Genomic DNA, 12,475 nt, shown 5'->3' with positions numbered 1-12,475 from the left:
TGAATGGCTGTGATGGCCGAGTGGTTAAGGCGTTGGACTTGAAATCCAATGGGGTCTCCCCGCGCAGGTTCGAACCCTGCTCGCAGCGAATGGCTTTTCATTTGCTTTTTTTGCGGTACCAGTTTCCTTTGTGTGGGTCAAATTCGCCCTGAAGCATCACTGTCGGAAACGCTTTGATAAGTCACGTGACAAGCGGGACGCACACGTCTTGTTTTCACTTTTCTTGCCCCCCCCCCCCCACGTTCCAGTTCCTGTAACAACAAAACCACATGGCTAGTCCAACACAGCGATATGGACCGGGTTCACATTAACCAGGAACTGTGGTGGGGGGCAAAAGATGGCTACTTTCATTCATTTGTACATAATACATCAATATATAAAAGTTTATTTTTGTCCAGATAGGAATATGTTCCTACATTCACAACACGTCTTACTGTTTTTGTTATTTTCCTGATGTTTTTTCTTTTATTGGGAAAAATATTTTCGTGGAAAATTAGCAAGTCAGCACAAACAACAACAACATCTGTAAACAGACATTTGGAGACGGAGAGAAATGTTTTTCTAAAAGATATGGGGGGGGGGGGGTGTCAAGTCAGAAAACGTACCACTGCCTCGAGCTGTTACACGCGCGCGCGCAGCACGGAAGCCCCCGGTACTTGGCGAGCATGTCGTGCACGCGCCTCCGTTATCAATCACGGATCAATTATTGATGCCGCCGCTGCGCAGCCGCCTCGCGCGCCTCCCGTCATCGTCCATGTTGTTATACCGGAGGATGAGTCGGTAGGAGGCTAACGGCTAGCTTACCGAACGGCAGCACCGGGCCGTTTCTTATGTCCGTTCATGTTCTGACGTCATTAAGCAGTGTTCTGCGGAACCGTTAGCCTCACGAACCGGTCCGGACTTAATATGGCTGTCGGTCGGTCCTCCGTCGGATGGCCCGGTTAGCCTAGCGGGAAGGATGCCGCAGCTAGCCGTCGTTAGCTCCGCAGCTGTTATGTAAGAGCCCGTTTAGCCGAGCGAGCTAACGTTAGCTTGTCATGATGAATGACGCGCAACAGGAAATGTCTCCGGACTTCGTCTTGATGCGCCTGGTGTCCGCGGCCGAGTACGACCGGCTGGACGAGCCCGACGACCTGATGACCGGAGGCGGCGGGTTCGGACCCGTCAAGGCTGTGCTGGGTCACAGCGGCGGTTTCGAGCTGGACTCTGGCGGCCCCTCGCCAGGCCTCGGCTCAGCCTCCCCGCACTACAGCTCGCCTCTCCCCGGTAAAGGCGAGCTTGATGGCGGGTTGGTGCTGACGCAGGCCCCCCCGGGCTCCGAGGCGCCGCTGTCTCCTCCACCGCCAGAAGACTTCGCTGTAGCGGCCCAGCGTTTCGTGGACTTCCCGGTGCCGCACGGACACGGCTCTGGGGGCCACGGCTCTAAAGCGCAGCTGATGGTGTTCCAGAACCTGCTGCGGTCCAGCGACCGGATCCTAGAGTGCGGGCTGGAGCAGCCTCCTCCGGGGTTCCTGCAGGAGGAGGCAGAGAGACAGAGACACCAGGTAGACCCAGTGGCAGGAACTGGACCTGGTAGCACAACAGCTGGTCCCCGACCTGGAGGTGGGAAAGACCAGAACCGTCACTGTATCCCTTCTGCAGAGGAAAACCTGCAGCCACAGCACCTCCAGTGGCACCCGGTCCTTAGACTGGCAAAAGGGTCTGACGGATCCCAGACTCCACAGGGTGTCTCGGCTCTGGACACTGAATCCGGGTCGGTCCTGTGCCACCGACACCGCCTGCTAACAGACCGGCTAGCTAAATGGCCCCCGGGCCTGCTGGACCAAGCCCTGCGTCTGGGCCTGCTGGAGCCCAGGAAGGACTGCCCTGCTGGGGATAAGGACCCTGTAGTGGCTCTGGCTAAGGAGGGAGGTGGAGGGGGGGACGAGATGGTGCTCCCCCTCCCTCGGTGCTCCTGTCTCCTGGCCTCGGGGACGGGCGGCATGGGGCCCGGCGAGGACCCAAGTGAGACCAGTGACGCCCTGCTGGTCCTGGAAGGTCTGGGGTCTGAGGAGGTAGGACGACTGGGAGAGGGTCAGGACAGGGATGTTGCAGAAGTGGAGAAAGGAGAGCTGGTAGGTGGGGTTGGGGGAGCAGGGACATGCGGGGGGACGGGACCTGTGTTCTCCAGCGGGACTCTGAGTGGTCTGATGCAGCAGGTCCACAGACTAGCAGAGGAGGCGGGGGTCTGCACTGATCAGAGCTGCCGGTCCTCGCTTGCTGTCCTGGGTGCTGCAGTGTCTCTCACCCCCTGTGGAGATCCCTGCCCCCCCCTAACCACCCCGGGGTCCTGCTCTTATTCCCCCGTCCGCCCACAGGCCCCCCAGGCAACCCCGGCCCTCCGTGGGCTGCAAGCCTCCCCTGATGCCTCCCTGTTCTCCGTCGCCGACCCAAGGTCTCGCCCACAGCATCAACACCAGTCACGCTCCCAGCCCCAGAGCCGGGCCACTACCCCCAAACTGGGTGTAGCCTCGGCAGGGGCTGGGCGTTCAGCCTCACCTCTGGTCGTCCTGGAAGCGGACGTGGGAGGAGGGAGGGAGGGTGAGAAAACACCCAGGGGGAAGTCCAGGAAAGGAGGGTCCCTGAAGGTCCGGCTCAGCAAGCTGTTCAGGACCAAGAGCTCCAGTGGCGGCTCGGGGGGGCTCCTGGATAAGAGACCATCGCTGGCGTCTTCCACCTCATCAGGGGGGAGTCTGCTGGATGTGTGGGGGTCCACCTGCAGCAACGCCGAGGACGGCAGGTAAGAGCCATGACCCCCCAGGGGAGTGGGGGCAAACATCCAATCACAAACACTCAAAAAGACATTGGAGCAGATTTGAAGCACGTGAGCGTCTCAGGATCATGACTCTTATTGTTGTTGTGATTCACTGGGCTGCCTCACGACTGTCTGATTGGACAACAATCAGAAAATGGTGCAAACAAGTTAAGAGGTGCGGAAACACAGCGGTGACTCATGGCGGTGGATCACTCTCGTGTGGCGCTGATGTGGATCTTGGTGAGCGTCGCTCGGCGGTCACGGTACAGCACCGCTCAGGCGAATCCGCTGTTTGCTTCGTACCTGCCAACAGTCCGTCTGTTGTGGTGCGTGATTGCGAATGAGGCTTCGCTGCCCTGACTGAAAACTGACTTCCTGTTCTTCATCATCATCATTTCATCAGCGGCGGCGTCCTGGAGCTGTTTACGGCGTTCCTGTTGTCCCGTCCACTCTAAATATAAACAGCTCAACAAAGTTCAGGGTGGCTGCTGCTCAACTTTTTTTGCAGCTGTTGTCATGGCAATTAGCAACCTTGCAGTTTGGGTGCTGTTGCTGTGGCGATGCCATCACTTCACCTGACACGTTCTTCTAGAGCAGAGCTGGTCTCCATAGCAACAGTGTTGGTGACACGTGGGGGGGGGGGTGTTGATGTCCCGTCACAACAGAAACAAATCAGCTGATTTTAATTGGAACAAACGGGTCGATTTTAAGCTGAAAGATTTTTTTTTCAAGAACTCTTTGTTGACGAGCTGCTGGGAGGAAACAACAATGGTAATTATCCTGACGAACGCCACAGTGATGTCACGTACCCAGAAATCTCTGCTCAGAACAAAAACAGAAAGCCAGAAACATTTGGCTGCGTTTGCGGTGTCACATCAGGACCGAGCAGAAGTCCTGGCTCTGACCCGTTACCAGAGAAGACGCTGTTGTCTGGACGGGTCAAAGCTCGGACCGCCGTAGGGGGGCGTCGCTGGAGTTTCAGGTCTCAGGGTCGTGTGAGAATTGTCAGGTTGCTGCCGGAGTCAAGTGAGGTCACCCGCCACCACACGTTTACCAGCGGTGGCAGAGGTAGGCACACCCGAATAAAACCGGCATTCTCCTTTTCCTCCATCAGGCTGCAGGTGTCCCGACCTCACAGTGCCTTCTCCCCGGTGGCCACACCCCCCTTCACCGGTAAGGAGGGAGGGAGGGGGAGAGAGAGAGAGAGTTGTGTGGACGTTCTGATGGGACGATGGATTGACCTTCTTCTTCTGTGTTTCCTTCTTCTTTTCTTTTCCTTTTCCTGTGTGTGTGTGTGTGTAGGTGAGACGGTGTCTCTGGTTGATGTGGATATTTCTCGGAGGGGGGGGAACTGTCTTCACCCCCCGACTCCTCCTCCTCCGCCCAGACGGAGCCTCAGTCTGCTCGGTACTTCCTCTTCCTCTCTTCTTCTTCTCCGGTCTTCCTCTGTTATCCTGTTCTCTGTCCTGTTCTCTGTCCTGTTCTCCCTTTGTTCTTCCTCTCTCTTCTTCTTTGGTGGTTTTCTCTACTTTGTCTCATCCTGTTCTTCTGTTCTTGTTGTCAGATGATTTCGGGGGTCCTCCTCAGCAGCAGGGTCCATTCCTGGAGCGTGGAGTGGGGGCGTCAATGCAGTCCCTGCCCCCCCGGCCCCTGGCTCTCCCCCCCTCCCTCAGCACCATCCAGCACAGCCTGAGCCTCAACGGTGACTCTCACGCTGCTGCGTTTCTCATTTGCCTCAAAGTTGTTTTCCTCTCGGTTCCGTCCAAACACAAAGTCACGGGTCCGGCGCCGACTCAGTCTGGACCGCTGCATCCAGCCTCTGGTCGAGCAACTGATCAGAACCCCATTCAGAAAACTAGCATTTTAAAATCGGTTGGCACGTTGTCATGGCAACAGACCTGACAGTCCCTTGATTCATTCTTTGATCAAATTGATGCTGGGAAAAAAAACATAACATGTTGATTTCAACAGTTTATTGAATGTAAATTGTGGTCAAACCGATGGCGGACGCGAATATCAGCCAGACTCAGTCCCTGAGACGGCTGTGATGATGTCAACGACCCGGACACAACGCCGTCTTTGAGACAAGAGAACGAGACGGCTAGATGATTATTTTGTCTGTGTCATGTGCTCGTGTCTAGCAAGCGCATTCATGTCAGCGTGTGAAAATGTCTCGGTCATGTTGTCCAGACACCTTCCTGCGAGGGTTACCCAGACCCATCCCGTTACGACCTGACGGACAGCACCTCCCGCCCCGACTCGCCCCCCGTTGCCCCCTCAGCCGACCCGATGCCAGCAGCTTCGCCACCAGCCTTCGAGAGCTGGAAAAGGTTTGTTGACTCAAAACAGAACCTCAGTGGTGAAGTTGCCGTCACTTATCAACTCATGCAATTAAAGCTCTTCAACTACAGTCGAAAATGAAATCGTCCAGTGCACAACTGTGTGTGTGTTTTCAGTGTGGGTGGTACTGGGGGCCCATGAACTGGGAGGATGCAGAGATGAAGCTGAAAGGGAAACCAGATGGATCCTTCCTGGTTCGGGACAGTTCGGACCCTCGTTACATCCTGAGTCTGAGCTTCAGGTCACAGGGTGTCACACACCACACGCGTATGGAGCACTACCGAGGTAAAACACTCACGTGCACGCGCACACACACACACACACACACACACACACCACGCTTATTTTCATTGTAACCATGGAAACGGACAGAATTGCATCATAACACAGCAGGGAAGCAAATAATCTGACTGGTAGAAAGACACAGAATGAGGTTCATCCACCCACCCATCCATCCATTCATTCATCCCTCCATCCATCATCCATCCCTCCATCCATCATCCATCCATTCATCCCTCCATTCCTCCCTCCATGTTCCCCCTCTCCTCCTGTTGAGGGTGGTGGGGGTGGAGCCTATCCCAGCAGCCTTCCCCCTGGACAGGTCACCAGTCCATGGCAGGGCCAACACATAGAGACAGACAACCATTGGCTCTCCCAGCCACGCCTACGGTCAATTTAGAGTCTGGATTAACCTGGTCCCTCTTGATGTCTTTGGACTGTGGAGGAAGCTGGAGTACCAGAGAGAACCCAGCAGGAACAGGGAGAACATGGAGACTCACCCAGAAAGACCCCATGCTCCAGACGGGGCTCCACCCACAACCTTCTTGCTGGGGGGCCACCGTGAGGACCACTGCTCCACCGTGCCACCCCCATCCAGGAAGTGCCTGAGGTTGATCCAGGAAGTGCCTGAGGTTGATCCTGGAAGTGTCAGAGGTTGATCCTGGAAGTGTCAGAGGTTGATCCTGGAAGTGTCAGAGGTTGGTCCAGGAAGTGTCAGAGGTTGATCCAGGAAGTGTCAGAGGTTGATCCAGGAAGTGTCAGAGGTTGATCCAGGAAGTGTCAGAGGTTGGTCCAGGAAGTGTCAGAGGTTGATCCTGGAAGTGTCAGAGGTTGGTCCAGGAAGTGTCAGAGGTTGGTCCAGGAAGTGTCAGAGGTTGGTCCAGGAAGTGTCAGAGGTTGATCCTGGAAGTGTCAGAGGTTGATCCAGGAAGTGTCAGAGGTTGATCCTGGAAGTGTCAGAGGTTGATCCTGGAAGTGTCAGAGGTTGGTCCAGGAAGTGTCAGAGGTTGATCCAGGAAGTGTCAGAGGTTGGTCCAGGAAGTGTCAGAGGTTGATCCTGGAAGTGTCAGAGGTTGATCCAGGAAGTGTCAGAGGTTGGTCCAGGAAGTGTCAGAGGTTGATCCTGGAAGTGTCAGAGGTTTATCTAGGAAGTCTGGACAATCAACGGTAGTTTATTGTCCTGTCCACTCTGCAGCTGTGGTGACATGTGAGACCGGCTCGTAATATTCGCTGCTCTGGTCTGGTGCGCTCTCACATATTGGTCACTTGTCTCTCTGGTTCTTTTCAAGCACGAGTTGATCATGACTGACATCTGCTCTGATTGGTCACCTGTCGTCCTGCAGGAACTTTCAGTCTCTGGTGTCATCCCAAGTTTGAGGACCGATGTCACTCAGTTGTCGAGTTCATCGAACGAGCCATCATGCATTCCAAGAATGGAAAGTTCCTCTACTTCCTGCGCTCCAGAGTCCCCGGTAACCAATCAGCTGCCCTTGTTCTGTCTGTCCTCGTCTGTCTGTCTGTCTTCATGTTTGTCTCCGTCTGTCTCTTGATGACACGGTTAATAAAGTTGTATGCGGTGTCTCGTGATCCAGGTCTGCCCCCTACGCCGGTCCAGCTCCTGTATCCCGTCTCCAGGTTCAGCAGCGTCAAGTCTCTACAGCATCTCTGTCGCTTCTGCATCCGACAGCTGGTCCGCATTGACCACATCCAGGAGCTGCCGCTGCCCACGTAAGACCGCCGCACTTGCGAGGTTGACATGACGTCAAGACTGGACTCCGACTTCATCAAACACTGTTGATGTGTTGATGGACACTGAGGCGTCCTCAACCTTCACGTGAGCTGTATTTCCTGCTCTTCATGGTCATGTTTCCTGCTGCAGGCCTCTGATCGCCTACCTGAGGAAGTTCTACTACTACGACCCCGAGGAGGAGATCAGCCCGTCACTGAAGGAGCGATGGGCTGAGCCCAGCGGGCCGCCGGCCGTCGAGTCACAAACGTAGCAGAGGAGCCTGAAGGGTTAAAGTGAGTCATCGCCGTGGGAGCTACGGAGGCTGATGAGTGTCTTTATTAAGTGTTCTGTTTAATTGAGAGTCAAACGATTTGTTTTCATTATCTTAAAGTTCCGTTTTCATCAAATCAAACTGTTTTGCAAAAACCAAAAGTTTTTGATTTGCAAATGAAACTTTAAAACGATGACGAATTCTTTTGACTTGCAATTAAAAAAAAGATGGCAGTGTGGACGTTGTGCTCTCCGTCTTTCTTTGATTTCTGTATGACGACGGTGAGCACAGAGCAAAGGTTTTCAATTTGCAAACTAAACTTCAGATTTTACAAATTCCTTTTTTTTCTGTCTCTGAATCCTGCCTGAGTAGAATAACGAGCTGAACCATGAATGACATCACTGTGATGTCACAATCTGACTGTCATCTCTTGTCTTCCCTCCAGTTATTTTCTGTCTTTTTCTTCTTCGGACACTCAAACATCCAGACTGACTGCAGCCAATCAGCTCCCTACGCACAGCTCTGTATCCGGGCGGGTTTCAGATGATCCACCCTCCTCCGGGCTCTCTGATTGGCTCACAGGGAGTCAACAGGGGAGGGTAAGGGGATGTGGAGACTCCGCCTCCCTCTTGATGTCATCATTGAGCAGCTGGACTTGTTTGCGAGGACGCTAAATGTGTCGACGTCTGAGGACGAGAGTTCGTTGCCTCCGGGATCCTGACAATGTGGAAGCACGTTGAAATTTGGATCAACACAGCAACCGGGAGACGCCGCGGCCGCCCGTTCGACTTCCCACCGCTGAATAAAGTTTTGAGGGGTTCTGAAATTCAAGCCAGCGATTGGGAGACCTGGCGGCATCCAGCAGTGACGTGTCGAACTCCTTCATCCCCATCAGTGATAATGTTTTGCTTCTTTGATGTCTCTGATTCACGCGCACGTTTACGTCTGCCGCCCTCCGTCGCCAACCCTGTTTGCCACCGAGTCCTGCGATGCAAATTCAGTTTAAAAAGACAAAGAAAGGGTTAAGTTTGTCTGTCGCGGTTGTCTGTAGAAACATGGCGGTGCAGGATGGTGAGGTCACGCCTCTTTCGAAACAAACACGCTGATTGAACACTGCAGAAGCAATGTTCTGTCTCGTGATGTCACTGGTGGCGGGCGCAGGCTCACATTTTCACGCCACAACACCAGGAAGTGACATGAGACATCTGGAGTCGTCCGTCAAAAAAATGTTTTAATTGAAGGGACCGGAGACCGCCGTGGCCATCTGTCCACACTATGACCACACCAGCTGAGCTGGAGTCTAAACAAGAGGGAGAGGTTTCGGCCATCTTGTGCGTAGACGACGGAATCATGAATCTATGAGCGAGTTGAAGGGCAAAGAACCAGAAAATTGAACTGCAACTATTTTTTTAACGTCAGAGAAAAACCTCTGTCGCATGTTTTGTCTCTGAATCCAAAACTTTTCAAATATAACGAGGCGTCAACACTCGGCGAGCAGCTGGCGTGCCACAAAAGAAGAGCTGGGCGGCGTGCTGGTGAGAAACAGGAAGTAGGAGGATCCTGGAGGCGACCAGCTGACCTGACGTGTCATTTACCAAAAAAAAAAAAGTGATTACTACTGAATGACATCATCCAGTTGATGATGTCAAAGGACCCTGACGCTTCATTGGATGAACAGGAGTTTTACGGACTTGAGTGGGTATTGTCCCAGCGGAGACTGGGAACACTGGAACACCCTGCAGGGACTTTCATGATGTCATAACGCCGAAGGAGGTTTGACTCTGCACACTGAAGAGGGCGAGGAGACGTGAAGTGATAATCATCTCTGGTGAAAAACTGTGTTTTCGTGCAGTCAGCTGTTAATAAACCAGTGTGGGCGGGGCTTCTGTCTGTCCTGTTTCCTGTTTAACCACTGACGCTGGAGGAGCTGCGTTGACGTTCTCACAGGACGCCACAACTGCTGGGGATTATTATTAACGTTCCGAAACGTCCTCTTGGTTCACTTTTTAAAATTGAAGTCATGATTTCTGCAGCTCGATGACGCGTTCAAACCCCAGGTCATGTTGAGGTCCTTCGCCCGGGGCTCCACAGTCTTCAGAAACCGTATTGGTGTGGAAATAAAAACATTTTCTCTCAAATATCACAAAGAAAATGAGTGGAATAGACAGAAGTTACTTAACTTTTTGGTTTTAATCATTTACGTGTCAAAAATAGTTAAACAAAAAAGGACTGCTGGAGGTCCCCAGACCTCAGGTTTAAAACCTCAAATCGAGAATTTCGGTAAACCAAAACAACGATTTATTTCTGAGTAGAAACCGAAACTTTTCAGAGTTCCTGTTCAATTCAACCCACGAGCACGTGTCATTGAACTTTACTGGAAGATCTGGAGTTGGTCAATCGCACCCCCACCCCACCGAAAAAAAGAAGAAAAACAACTACCGGTCACCTCGCGGTTCGTGCGAGTCGCCTGGGACCCCAACCCTCGAGACACCAGAATCAAGGCAAGTTGAGAGACGATGCGACTCCTGCAGGTCCTCCTGGTGCTGCTCGTCTCCGTGACGCGTTCAGGTGAGTGCGAGCAGGTCCGTTCATCCGGGGTACCAACGTCCGTGTCCTATTCAACACGAGTTCGTGTCCTAAAGAGCCTCTCACCGGGTTGTGACGTTCTGTAACACCTTAAAAAAAACGTTTGCTGAAAAATTCACTGTCACTCTTCGTCCCGCGACGTGTTTTTGTTTTTTGCTTTTAGTCTGAAAATGACAACTGAGGAGCCTGGTTACCAAACAAATTGGGAATATTGTTCATTTTGGGGGGAATCGTGGAATGTGGAGTGTCAACAATGCCTGGGACTTTTGGGAAGGACACGAATCGAACTGGCGACCCGCAACTCAACTTCTTCACCTGTGGGATCCAGGTGGTTTTCGTGTTCCCAGCAGTAAATCACAGCCGAAGTTTGATGGCAGCGTTTTATGACACGTGGTGCAACATCAGGACTTGCAGCTCATCGTGTCCCCCGTGACGGTCCTGACAGGTTAAAGGCACGGAGATTTCAGGACAGATAAAGATTTTTAATTCATGAAACTGAAAACTATTGATTCCACCTTGCTATTTGCTAGAACGCGCATCTGCTCAGGGTCGCGGGGGTGGAGCCTCTCCTAGCTAACGCTGAGTGAGAGAAAGGTTCACCCTGGACCGGTCGCCAGCCCATCAGGAGCAATTAGGGGTTCAGTATTGTTGTGGTGGAAGGAGGAATCAGAGGACACTTGGACGTGGTCACCGGGGGACATGGGGATCGAACTGGGGACATGGGGATCGAACCAGCGACCCTTCAGTTGCCTGACAGCCACTCCACCTCTGAGCCACACCAGCCTCTGACTAAGTTAAGATGAGCCTCAAGGAACTATTGGTGTGGTAGTACCAATGTTCTCCCTCAGGAGGCGACAGTGAGTCGGCGCAGGGGAGGAGCCTTGAAGCCCCGCCTCTCATCCCCATAACTTGAACTGAAGACTTCTCAAATGAGAAGAGTCTTCTGACTCATGAGATTTCTTACAGCATGAAAATGTACCAGAAATGACAACAAACATTACCCAGTGTTGAAATCCTAGACTCTCCCACATGCGCGCGCACACACACACACACACACACACACACACACACACACACACACACACACACACAAGCACACTCAAACAAACACACACATACACAAACAGTACACACACGCGACAATGGGTAACTACAGTCATATGTCCTCTACAGTATCTGTCAATAAAGATGTTTGTGTGTGTGTGTGTGTGTGTGTGTGTGTGTGTGTGTGTGCAGAGTGTGTGAAGTGTTATGAGAGCTTCAACCAGACATCGGGTCATTGTGGGAAGGAGATCGGAGAGGTGGATGAAGACAACTGCTGTCAGAACCCTCATTATGGTTACCAGGCGACAGATGGAGTGTGTCAGTCCTGCGGGTCAGTACACACACACACACACACACACACACACACACACACACACACACACACACACACACTTATCCAGAACCTGACGGTTAAGCATTAAAAATCTATTGTTGACATTGAAAAGGGTAACAGCTGCTTTACAACGTCATGTCAGCATGAAGCGAGCAGCATGAGCATTAAAAGCATAACGTTAGCATGAAAAGAGGAACGATAGCATGATTGAAGTAGCGTTAGCGTAGCATCCAGTATCTCTTCTGGGAGCTAGTGTCTGCCGGCTACATTAACTGCTAGTAGCATCACACACCGTTGGCAGAGAAATTACATTGTGGGTGATTATGTGTGGTGGGTGTGTGATCAGTCCTCCGGCGTGGTCTCCCTGGTCGGCGTGGTCACCATGCAATGTCCTGTGTGGCGAAGGAGTGAGACAGAAGAGCCGGAAGTGTTTCGGCGTCAATCGAAACGAGTGTGAAAATCCTGAGGACAAACTACAGTGGGAGCCATGCACCGGCACCTGCTGCGACGGTACACACCTGCACACACCTTTGGACTCGGGGGACCTCCCATGACATTGTGCTATACAACAGACGGAGTTCAGGTTTATGACACAGCAGCTCGTTTTGACTGCCACCTCCCCTTAGACCCTGCTACCTCCCCTTAGACTCTGCTACCTCCCCTTAGACTCTGCTACCTCCCCTTAGACCATGCTACACCCCCTTAGACCCTGCTACCTCCCCTTAGACTCTGCTACCTCCCCTTAGACCCTGCTACACCCCCTTAGACCCTGCTACCTCCCCTTAGACTCTGCTACCTCCCCTTAGACTCTGCTACCTCCCCTTAGACCATGCTACACCCCCTTAGACCCTGCTACCTCCCCTTAGACTCTGCTACCTCCCCTTAGACTCTGCTACCTCCCCTTAGACCATGCTACACCCCCTTAGACCATGCTACACCCCCTTAGACCATGCTACACCCCCTTAGACCATGCTACACCCCCTTAGACTCTGCCTTGCCTCATTCGACACCCCCAGGTCCTGATCTGAAGATGGTTCCCTGTGAACTCAGTTTGTCATCCTGCTTTATGACTGTTCAAGCATGTCATTGGTGTGTGTG

General features: G+C 52.8%; 2 protein-coding genes and 1 non-coding gene across 4 annotated transcripts in view; all 3 read left to right on the top strand.

Annotated features, from left to right (window-relative positions):
- The first annotated feature begins 6 nt into the window (after positions 1-6).
- Positions 7-88, top strand: trnas-uga (transfer RNA serine (anticodon UGA)). Its single transcript has one exon. It is a non-coding gene; the product is annotated as a tRNA-Ser (tRNA).
- Positions 89-649: 561 nt separating this feature from the next.
- Positions 650-9,544, top strand: LOC147244617 (uncharacterized). 2 transcript variants are annotated; one of them, XM_086184200.1, is made up of 10 exons: positions 650-2,779; positions 3,909-3,967; positions 4,097-4,201; positions 4,359-4,496; positions 4,985-5,124; positions 5,251-5,419; positions 6,757-6,885; positions 7,006-7,141; positions 7,293-7,435; positions 7,859-9,544. In XM_086184200.1, exons 1-9 carry the CDS (start codon positions 1,038-1,040, stop codon positions 7,411-7,413), a joined length of 2,739 nt encoding a protein of 912 aa, XP_086040326.1. In that variant the 5' UTR covers positions 650-1,037; the 3' UTR covers positions 7,414-7,435; positions 7,859-9,544. The 2 variants fall into 2 exon arrangements, with proteins under 2 accessions (XP_086040326.1, XP_086040327.1); XM_086184201.1 differs by lacking the exon at positions 4,097-4,201 and having other exon boundaries at positions 7,859-9,542.
- Positions 9,545-9,744: 200 nt separating this feature from the next.
- The window catches only part of LOC147244616 (properdin-like), a 6,287-nt gene continuing 3,556 nt past the window's right edge, over positions 9,745-12,475 (top strand). The window contains exons 1-3 of the mRNA XM_086184203.1: positions 9,745-9,981; positions 11,236-11,374; positions 11,724-11,887. Of these exons, the coding sequence (XP_086040329.1) occupies positions 9,930-9,981; positions 11,236-11,374; positions 11,724-11,887 (355 nt within the window). The 5' untranslated portion in view covers positions 9,745-9,929. The remainder of the gene's footprint in view (positions 9,982-11,235; positions 11,375-11,723; positions 11,888-12,475) is intronic.

The sequence above is a fragment of the Aulostomus chinensis genome, chromosome 18, assembly GCF_037954235.1.
Source record: "Aulostomus chinensis isolate RoL2024-O1b breed Wild chromosome 18, RoL_Achi_v1.0, whole genome shotgun sequence".
Lineage (NCBI taxonomy): Eukaryota > Metazoa > Chordata > Actinopteri > Syngnathiformes > Aulostomidae > Aulostomus > Aulostomus chinensis.
Note: the sequence above shows the minus strand (reverse complement) of the source record. Positions and strands in the feature narration are given on the sequence as shown.

What these genes read in the sequence shown, in the direction of transcription:
- LOC147244617 (XM_086184200.1), top strand. Translation starts at nt 1,038, where the DNA reads ATGATGAATGACGCGCAACAGGAAATGTCTCCGGACTTCGTCTTGATG. An exon ending in ACGGAGCCTCAGTCTGCTCG is followed by an intron (nt 4,202 to 4,358) that starts GTACTTCCTCTT and finishes TCTTGTTGTCAG; the next exon opens with ATGATTTCGGGGGTCCTCCT. An exon ending in CCTGCGCTCCAGAGTCCCCG is followed by an intron (nt 6,886 to 7,005) that starts GTAACCAATCAG and finishes CTCGTGATCCAG; the next exon opens with GTCTGCCCCCTACGCCGGTC.